Source organism: Diabrotica undecimpunctata, chromosome 7, assembly GCF_040954645.1.
Source record: "Diabrotica undecimpunctata isolate CICGRU chromosome 7, icDiaUnde3, whole genome shotgun sequence".
NCBI lineage: Eukaryota > Metazoa > Arthropoda > Insecta > Coleoptera > Chrysomelidae > Diabrotica > Diabrotica undecimpunctata.
Window position 1 is genome coordinate 106262018 of NC_092809.1, and position 11647 is coordinate 106273664.

General features: G+C 32.9%; 1 protein-coding gene across 1 annotated transcript in view; it reads right to left on the reverse strand.

The window, feature by feature from the left end:
* mirr (iroquois-class homeodomain protein mirror) overlaps window positions 1–10731 on the reverse strand; it is a 148385-nt gene extending 137654 nt beyond the window's left edge. The window contains exon 1 of the mRNA XM_072537946.1: window positions 9907–10731. Within this exon, the coding sequence (XP_072394047.1) occupies window positions 9907–9945 (39 nt within the window). The 5' untranslated portion in view covers window positions 9946–10731. The remainder of the gene's footprint in view (window positions 1–9906) is intronic.
* Window positions 10732–11647: the final 916 nt, after the last annotated feature.

The window sequence follows — 11647 nt, forward strand, 5'->3', positions numbered from 1 at the left end:
TGAAATTCCAAGCGAAATAATCAAACTGCTCGACGATAAAGGCAAACATTCTCTTCTAAGCCTCTTTAATAAAATATACGAAACAGGACATATACCAACAGACTGGCTACTGTCAACATTTGTAATGATACCGAAAAAAAGAATACTGCACTCGAGAATTTACAACAAAATAGAAGTACAACCAAGTGAAACAATTTGGTTTCAGAAACAACCTCGGAACCAGAGAAGCACTCTTCAGTTTGCAGGTCATGCTTCAAAGAAGTAGGGATATGGAACAACCAGTATATATGTGTTTTATCGTCGAAAAGGCCTTTAACTGAGTTAACCATGACAAACTTATAGGTTTCTTGCAACAGGTGGGAATTGATGACCGAGACCGTATTATCAAAAATTTGTATTGGCATTAATGTGCAAACATACGAGCTGAACACAACACGACGGAAGCAGTAGAAATACGACGTGGAGTGAGACAAGGATGTATTCTATCGCCTCTACTTTTTAATATCTACTCCGAACAGGCATTATAATCAACGGAATTAATGTCAACAATCTCAGATATGCAGACGACACGGTACTTATTACCTCCAATGAAGAAGACCTGCAACGACTTATAAAGAGGTTTATAAAGAAGACAAAACTTATGGTTGTCAGCAAAACGGAGTTAGAAAGAGTCCACAATATTGCCTACTTGGGTGCAAACGTTAACGATAACTGGGATATAAATAAAGAAATAAGAATACGCATTGAAAAAGCCAGAGCCGCCTTCTATAAATTAAAGAAAATTCTAATTAATAAAGATATTACGTTAAACCTTAAAGTCAGATTAATATGCTGCTACATATTCTCCACATTGCTGTATGGTATGGAGAGCTGGACCCTTACAGAGACATTAGTGAAAAAATTAGAGGCCTTTGAGATGTGGATTTATCGGCTAATATTGCGGATAAGTTGGGTTGATCGAATAAGAAATGAAATAGTTTTACATCGAATGAAAAAGAGCACAGAAATAACAAAAACGATAAAAAATTGAAAGTTACAATATTTCGGTCATGTAATGAGACATCCAGAGAGGTATAACCTTCTACACCTCATAATACAGGGTAAGATCGCCGGAAGGAAAGCCCAGGCCGACGAAGAACATCCTGGCTCCGAAATCTCCGAGAATGGTATCAAGAGACCACCGCTAATTTATTTAGAGCCGCCGTAAACAAAGTTATTATTGCCAATATGATCGTCAACGTTCGATAATCGGACAGGGTACTGAAAGAAGAAGAAAAGGTATTTCTATATTATAGACCTTTGTCTAATTGACAGGTACGTCGTTATGAGAGAGAACTATTTCTTTATATAGAGGTGTCTAACTGCGTAAATCAATTAAACAATTTTATTTGTAAAAAATTAAAACAATCTTATTTTTTGATTTTTGAAAAAAAGACAAAGTGTTTTTCGACTGTCACAACAGTAGCTAATTGTGTGCCTACATACCTACACTCTTCAACTTAGTTTACAAATATTTTATAGTGGCAGGATGTGAAAAACAATACGAAGCCTACAAGTCTTTTATGTAGGCGACGGAAAAAACTAACACTCATCACTTGTTCTCACTTTACACAAGATATAGGTCAGATTAACAGTTGGAAAAGAACAATAAATTGAATTCATTAGAATTGTGGAACGATCAACAGCAGCATTAACTGTATACTCGTATAAAATTGTTTACTACCAACATGCCTTTTAATTTGTAGCAATTTTATCAGCATATAGCAAGATATGTAAGTTTAGTAAGTATAAATAAATTTATATAAATAAATAAATGTCTAGTATTGTCTATCTTGCACACTTTTCAAGGAAATACAATTGCTAATATTATATATAAATAACAAATCAAAAGTAGTTAGAACCTTCTTCTCGAATATTGTCTGTTCCTCGGAGTTACCCTATAGGATAAAGTCTGGCAAAAAAATACTTCTGAAATGCTTAAAAAATAGGCTTTTGACATGCGAAAAAGTAAAAATTTTAGAGTCTAAAACCTAACCTTTAAGACTAAAAAGATGTGATACAAAAAAATCAATAGGTTGACACATAACATTGGCTTGCAGGAATGCAACTTTAGACATGAAAACCAAAGATCCCTGTGATAAAAATTATAAATCTCATTTAACAGCTGTAACCTTGGTCTCAGACTAAACGAGTTTTCCATAAACCGGATAGGCAAACAAACCTGTTAGTCCAGTTATTAAGGTTCTGAATATATTGTGTAAAACTGATAACGACACAATTTTCTAGCTATGTCATTCAATGTACCAAGATATATTTGGCATCATTCTTTATATGTACATAAACAATGATGACAAATGCAGCTGAAATATATGCATATATCTGATCTGTACTAATGGGTATGTATGGCAAGCACAGCTCAATAATTCATATGTTCCAAGTCACAATTACTTTTAGATCTTTTACCGAAAACCAATTTATTTTCATTTGTAACAGTCTTTTTTATACGTGAAATTTTCTATATAAAATTCGTTTAAAAAAAATTGAGATCAAAATGTAACCATTTAATTTCATTTTTTGATATCGTATCTTGGTGATTTATTGTTGTATGTAAACAACAATGCAAGTGTGTATGTACAAATATAATGTACACGAGTGATTTTTTGACTGTTTACTTTGATTTGTTAGTTGTGACGCATATAGTAGTCTAAAATAACATGGTATTTTTACAGAAAACCATTCGCTACTGTATGTTACTGAAAATTTCCTCAATTACGGCTAACTTGAACTCAGTCTCAATCAGCTGGCGTAATTTCTGGAATCCTATGCGGAACGTTTGGCTCTCATCTCTACTCATCTTGAAGACGCTGTCAAACAACTCGTCTTTAATTTGCAATACTTTAATACCGAGCATGTAATTTTAAGCTGTTTTCACCACATATTAGCAAAACTTGAGAATTATACTGTCTAGCTATGGAGACCTGGACAAAGAAATGAGAGATCAAGAACAAAAGGCAAATAGACTGGCAGGATGCCTTAATAACACTATATGGCGAAACAGATACATTAACACTGATATGAAGTCAAGAATTTATAAAGCCAGTGTCAGAACAATAATGACATATGCCTCAAAAACAAGACCCGACACAAAGCCATAACACAAAGGCTAGTGGAAACGGCAGAGATGAGAGTACTGAGAAGAATTACAGGAAATACGCTGAGTTATCGAAAGAGAAGAAGTGAAGGCATGAGAAGAAAATGTATGTGTCCTACAGTGTATAAATGAATAGACACAAAATTGAAAAAAAGAATGGAATAACCACGTAAGCAGAATGGAGGAGATCCGTGGATGTCGTCAAAAGAGATATGTCACCAATCGGCAGAAGAAGTATCAAAAGACGGCGCAAATAGAGGTATTAATCTGCCAATGAACAAGCAGAATTTCTTATAAAGAGGAGGAAGAAGAAGAAGACATTAGAAAACCAATAACTCGATCCAGTATGAAATGAATGGCTTAGAGGCAAGGGTGTCTAACTCCAAAAATTTCTTTTACTGGATTAGGCTTAATAAGTGCTTATAATTTCTATAAAAATTGTGTGTAGAATCAGTCTAAACTAAATTTTTGTTGGTATGGTGTACCTGTCTATGTAAAAACTGGTTTTCCCACTAACAAAATGTCTTTTCGCATGTTCTTCAAATAATGTAGAGTCTTCAGGTAAGACAGTTACAATATTATTAATATTTGAATAAAAAACAAGCAAGATATTCCTTAATATCCATAAACAAATATGTAAAATATACCAAAAATCAAAATTCACGTAGGTCTATAACTCGTGAAGATACTTTACAGGAAGAAAATGGTTGTGACTAAGTGGTATAAATGAACTTTTTTAAAGACACAGTTTCCATTACAGATGAAAAAATTTCATTAGCTTTAGCACGAAAACAAGAACATTTGACACCTATTCAAAATGCAAGGCGCTAACATCCACCTCATAATAAAACCAATATTGAAGAGCGGCGGTATTTAGGTGACTTCATTGAAATGTTCCCAGCATACGAATCCCATTACTCCCGACGAGATAATCATGTATCGAAAGTATAAAAAAATATGCACACAGAAGACTTAAGAAAACCTCTGTCGCTGTTTATGTTTCGCAAAATTTTTAACACCAAGTTTAATTTGCATTTTCATGCACCATGTAAATATACTTGTCAAAGGTGTGATAGTCTTTACTGAAATAAAATAACCTGATACTTTAGAATAGCGTAAACAGGATGCAAAAGTTAAATTGGAATTACTCCAATGAAAAGCAGGCAAAAAGCAAAGTATAATTAAAGCAAAAGAATCACAGCAAAAAATATCAAGTTTTAGTGTTTGATCTTCAGAAAATGCTTCCTACTCCTGAGTGTACAGATGTATGTTCTGTATCCAAATAGGAGAGCAATATCAAAACAATAGAAAAAGGATTTAATGGACTTACTTAAGTTTATTCCGCCTGAGTTCCACAGCTTTTATTTTGGATTGAAAGATAGTTCCAAAGTAGTAGATGAGGGCTTAGAAGAACAAGAAGCAATTGTACATGAAAATTAAAAATACGAACTAAAATATGTTTTTAGCTAACTAGGTAAGTTGGAGATTTGTTTTCGGTTTATCTAAATTTTTGTTTTGGGCAATACTTGCTTTAGTTTTCTTTGTGGCAAATGTGCCTAATCATAGCTTAACACATAAGTTACTCTAGAAATATATTTTATTTGTAACGGCAAATGTGTCTATACTTTTGAACACAGAAATTAAAATATTCTAACTTATATATAATAATAATTATAATATATATAAATGTTGATTTAAGACATTAGCTATTCCTTAACAAAAATAAAAATTTTTTGTATCATAAAAATTGTATTTTTTATTTAAAGTTAACTTTGACATGATTTATTACAAAAACTCCACTTTGTGAAGTGGTCATCTTTGCCTCTTAGCCAGTCTAAATATCTTCTACAAATTATCTATTTAAGATTTATAACTTTAAAAATAAGTTTATTCCAGATGACTGGAATTAATCATACATCTAGTACATTTTCGAAATAGGTGACAAAAAGTCAACAAATAACAGTGTAATGCCTTCAATAACAAGAATCTTTTCCACAGTTATAAAAAAAAAATAAAACACATGGACCACTATGGCGAAACTAACCAGACTCCGAAAAGCCAGATCATCTCTACATAATATATTCGTCATGAGACAAGTGACCGAAAAGAACAAAGAGAAAAATATTGAAATAGATGTGACCTGTATAAACTTGTAAGAAAGCATGTGATAGCGTGTTCAGAAAACAACTATGGGAAGCAATGGAAAATGCACGTTAGCGAGAAATGAGTGAATATAACACAAAGACTATATAAAAAAAACGGAGGTGCAAATAACATAAGGCAAAATGTCAAGATCAAGCACCGCAACAAAAGACCTCAAACAGACATGGAATATATGATAAGAAGACTAAAGGAAGAATATGAGCTATGGGGACTCAAGATAAATATGTGTAAGACCGAATACTTATGTATTGGATCTGAGGGTTACACATTTGAAATTCCGGTTAGAAGAAGAGACTAAAGAGTTATCAGACTTTTATTTACGGTTAATGACAAGCCGAGATGGTACTTGTATGAAATATATAGAAATGAAAATAGCACTGGGAAAACAAGTCACGAAAACACTCCATGGAGTTATATCGAACAAGACTCTAAGCAAAGAAAACAACAAAAAAAAAATCTTTCAGAGCATAGTGCTGAATAACTACCCTATGTGGAGTGGAAGTATATGGCCAATGACAACAACAACACGAAATAAAATAATCACAGTTGAATTGGACTTTATGAAAAGATGTCTTAATCACCAGAGAGGATAGAATAAAGCAGAGAAAATATGGAATAAAATGGAAGTAGAATGGTCAATTACAAAAATGTTGGAAAACAGAGCCCTGTAGTGGTACGGGCATGTACAAAGAATAGGAGTGGGACCGGCCGGGAAGAAAACCTGCCTCAGATAGAAAACTTACATAGTAAATGATATTATAGATAGACATCAGAGAAGGTTACTGGGAGAACAGAGTGCTGTAGAGGACGAAAGCGACGAAAGCATCATTTTATTTTTAAGAGTTAATTAGAAGTACAAAGGTTTTACGAAATATTTCCTCCCAGAACAGTCATTTAATGAGCTAGAGTACAATTATATTCAATAAAAAAGAAATAAAATTGTTATTACAATTGTAATAATGATTTAAATTGTTGTCTTTCTTTCAAGACGTTAACATTCTGACAAAATAAAAATATGAGTACACAAGATTTTTATTTGCAACATAAACTAGGAATTTATTTAATTTGCTTAATTAGACATAAATGAATGTTATTTTTAGGATTGTGCAATTAAACTGCAAACATGTAAGAACAAAAAATATGAAACCATTTGGGAAATATTCTATTGTTAGTTCTAATAAAAGTGTATAAATGTATGTAACACAAAGAAGGAAACCATACAAAATCATAAAAAAAGAAATTATCTTGAATTTGAAGATAAATGATAATATATCACAATTGTTCAATGCACTTTTAAAATTTAATCAGGAAAACGTTTGAGATGACTCATTATCTATTTACATATTCTAAAGTCCGATACTGGAATACATTGGAAGAGGTAGAAATTGAATTATAATGGTAAGGTAAAGCCACTTCTTCTTTATGTACCACATCCTCTCAGAATGTTGGTTACCATCATAGCTATCTTAATTTTATTCCAATCTAAAGCAAGCATGTTATTTAAGGTGGTAAAGGCTAATAAATGAAAGTTAAAAGATTCAAATTTTGCCATTGACACTGGCTTAAGTTAAAGTATCACACGGAAATGATTAGATAATATAAAACAAGGCGATATTAATTTTAAACAATCTTTGGACAACAGGATCAAATTAGAAAAAAAAGAGAACCTAACTGGATAATGGAATTTGACTATAAGCAACTAAGAAAAACATAATACAATGAAATAGTAAGATATCTCATCAGGTGTTGAGAATTTTAATAGAATATGATCAAAATAGAAGGCAAAATTAAATTAGATGGAAGAAACTATAAAAAAAGTATATTTTTTTATTTATGGCTTTGAATAACTTGATCCGTTCAGCCACGGTGATTTATTTGACTACTTGAATTTGTTAATGATGTATTAACCTATTGCATTAGTTAACAAAATAGTACTTAGCCTAGAGACAATTAAAAATATAATGTAAATATCAGTATCGCAAGAATCAGTAGATTGACAAGAAACCATACTTTCATTAGTAACCTTCAGGGCCCTAACCAACTTAAAGTGAATATTTAGAACCAACAAGGGATTACATAATATAGGGATACTTTTCACGCTAAGGTGCCTTTTATAGCGACTTTATTAAACCACAAGAAAGGCAACGGCTATTAGGTAAATATATAACAAGGATAGAGAATGGTAACAAAGCTAGATTTATACATTCACATTACACATTCCATCCTAAATTTTTTATTTTAGTGCTTTTTAAATATCCCCAAAAAATTTGGTTAAGCCTAATATTATGACGAGATATATAAAATAACAGATTGACACTGAGGAAGACGTATTTCTTCTTTTATCAGTTTTTCTAATACATACTTCATAGCAGCATCATTATACATATGCACCCGAACATCCAATGATTGATATCGTCAGTGTTACCATTACAATCGCAAAGTTTTATCTCACTTGAATTAAATTTATGAAGATATTCTCACAGTAACATGATTAACAAGGTATCTAACAAACATTGAATATACTCTTCTATTGGGATGAATTCTTGCAAAAAAAGTTTGAACATATTAATGTTAAAAGTTAATAGGATAATATTTCGGTAAAATGGTTAAATTAAATAGAAAAAAAAATCTTTTAGGTTACATACAAACTTAGATAAGAAAATTAGAAGAAAATAATAATGAAAATGAATGTGTGAACAGCTAAAACAAGTGATGCTATAAGAAGAAAATACAAATAGAGATGAATTAGCTATAAGAAAATTGGACAAAAAGTTATTGGACAAAAAAAATAGGATACTGTCGTAATCATTAAAAAATAATGTAATTGGATAGCAAAATAAAATAAAAAGTAGGAAGAATCCATTCAGAATAAATATATATAAAAAAATATATTACTTAAATTAGGAAAGACAGATTTCTTATATTACATCTCTTAAAACTTAGAAGAAAGCTGTAATTACTTATACAAACAATTAAAACGAATGATCTCTAACAAACCAAAGAAAGGAAATGTGTGTATATTATGTACACATCAAAATCTACCTACTTCCTATAATAAAAAGAAATGTAAAAAACCTGTAACAAATATGGAAAACTTATCACATAAAAATTGATGGTGAACACTGTATAAATATTGCTACTGGTTTTAGAATGTCAATAGGATTCATGAACATAAAATTGGTTTTATATTGAGTGGTTGACTAGTTTTTTTATTTTAACTACATTTTTATGTTACTAGAAAGATCACGAAGTGTTGTTATAGACAAATTTATATAAATTAGTGGAATGATGAAATACAACTGACGTCTAGTTTCTTTGCCTTTATTGACTATTGAATATTGTACCAGGAAATAAATTAGTTTTGTACAGATTGGCGCGAATCTATAGTATAATCTATAAACGTGTATAAACAGTGTATATATCCTAGAATATGCATCGAAAAACTGAAAACTACTGAGATGAAAAGGCAAATAAATAAACAGGAATACGTCTTCATGGCAACAGTTCTTTAGATAACTTTTCAAAATTCTGCATTAAGATCTGTATCTAAAAACGATAAAAGTACTACTGTGAATGAAAAAGGAAACAACTGAACACGATTGTCTTTCTCAATATTATTCTGAAGCTATTTTCTTGTGGCATCTTAATACAGTTTACTACTTTTACTGGGAATAAGCCACAATTTTACTTTAAAATAAGTTTCGACTTAGTTAAGAACGATTTCCGAAGTAGAAATCGAAATGATAAAAATAAACTTATTTTAAAATAAAATTGCGGCTTATTCCCAGTAAAAAATAGACTGTCTTTCACTTTAGATGAGCACTGAATTGATCATGCATCATATAATAGATTATGATCTGAATATGCTATATTTATTGATGAATATCTACTTACAAAAGAAGTAGCACTCTATGTCATTTTTATGCACATAAGACATATGTGATATTTGACTATTCAAAAGCTGAACAACAAAGCGAAAATATCTCAGAGTCTCGGCCGATGATACCATGATGTTTGACAAAGCTGACAGACAAAGAAGAGACCATGGAGTCTTAGATGACTTCAAACCCACAATTAAAAAACACTACACATTAACCACTAAACATACGTTGGATAATATTTTTAAACGTGAAGATTTGTTGTTGACAAAAAAAATTATTTTGAAAATTTTCTATCGATGTCTTAGTGATATCAACATTGATTAAAACAATGGATTGATTATTTGAGACAAAGTTAATGAAGTGGCTGTTGGTAGTTTTGTTTATTTTAAGGTGATTATATCAAAATTTTCTTAAAATGAATGACTTATGATATTTAAATGTGTTTTAACCAGAAAATGGATGTTAAAATAATTAGTTTAGTAATTACAAACATACAAGATGAAGTTTTGCTCTCACAAATTGTCTCTTAAGCCATGCTAAGTAATGTCGGTGGGATTTCCGGCACAAGAGAAACTTGTAAGTGGTTAGATATAGGACACAAGGGGGTAGTAACATCTCGTAAGGATGTTGTGGCGGCGAACAGCGCAGGACCGCTGTAGAATTATCCTTGTTTGAATAAGTGATAGGGTACTAAGTATAACGGTACGGTACCTGAGTATTGGGTGATGCTCGGAAGCCAAACTGGGACATGGTGTGTCCCAGTCGCTGCTGCACTCACTGAGTCGTCGCCAAGGGAAGCATGGCTTCCAGCACACCCGCACGATATCACTATGCGATAATGTTTTGCACTTGTCACAAGCCACGTGGCCGAAGAGCGTAAAAATTCGGTAGCGGACGAAACGTCCAGGTGACAATTGCGGTCGTAGTTGGCCGTGCACTTCTTTCTGGCTACCCGCGATTTTTGCGAATGTGCCTAGTGGGTGGAGCGGAGTGGGGAGGGAGGCGGGAGGGGGCCTCTTCTGTGGTCAGAGCGTCTCTAACGAGTCCTGTTTTTGCAACCGACAGAACGCTACTACTGATGTCACGGAATTCTTTTAACGGCGACAAATTGTCGCGATCACACAACACAAGCGCAGTAGTCGCGGCGATCCGTAAAAAATAGTCGCGAGTGGCGGGGTTCAGCCAACTTTTCTCCGGGGACTGTGTCTCTCTTTCTGAGATACATTTTTGCGGCCTCCCCTCGACGGACCGATTGATCCACCACCACTAAAAATGCGCCCTACTTCTTTTTCCGTTCCCTCCCGCGCGGCATTTTTCCCCTCGGAGGGCGAGCCGCTGGTACCGCCTCGCCCCGCCTCCTCGTCTCGCCCAATGGGGCCGCGTGATGGATCGCCCGCGTGTACACAGCTAACCGCGTACCCTGTTCGCACCTACAGACACGACTCGACCACCGTCACGCTATTTTCCGCCTGCCAGTGCCAGTCTTTCCTTCTTCTTTTCTACACTTCTCTTACTATGCTTGTCGATGTGCTCTACACTCCGCTACTTATCCGATGTTCTGCTCTCTCTACTTGTCGCTGTCAGACGATGCCTGTTGTCGCTTTCACCTCCTCCTCCACCCCTTCGGTGCAACGTGCTTTACGACCGCTCTTCACCTTTTATTCCTGCCCTTGTTCGATTTTAATCCCTACCGAAATTCATAATCTCAATTAGTCACCTTAGCTAAATTCTAGATATACAGTGCGTCCCGATTATGTTTACCAGTAATAACTGCTAACCTAAATAATCTAAATTAACAGAATGTCGCCAGTTTCTGTTTATTTCTAGATATATTTTTCATGTAATTTTATGTTTCTGATTAACTAATTAATTATACAAGGAACGTGTGAAAATTAGAGATTTAAAGTATGTTATTAAAAGATTATTTTGTTCATAAAAAGTGGATAACTAGATATTTATACACTGTTAAAAATCTTTCTGCATTTAATCGAAAGTTTTATTTAAAGTTTTAATCGTGCTTACACCGATACGAGGGTTGTACGATATTTTTTATTATAGAAGCTACTTACTTATAATGTAATCAGTAACACAGTGAACAAGTTTAATTATTTTTTTACTTATTATAAAGTTATTCATTCAAAATATACCGGTATACACAAAAGGTATAGACTCTTTTTAATCGATTAAATGCATAAATTATATAAGTGTTGCAGGTTTACATATACTAAGGCATCCTAATATGTTTTTATATTAAAATTTTTATCTTCACTTACGTGGTAGTGTTTCGAGTAGTGTGATGGCATCGACATTGATATACTTTAAAATATCAATCCTTACTGGTCAATTTGATGATTTATTTTTGTATTATTCTTCAACACTGTTTTCCATGTTATTGGAAGCTTTTTGCATCATCTCTTTGCTTTAGATTGTTGAGATTTCTTTCAATTTATAT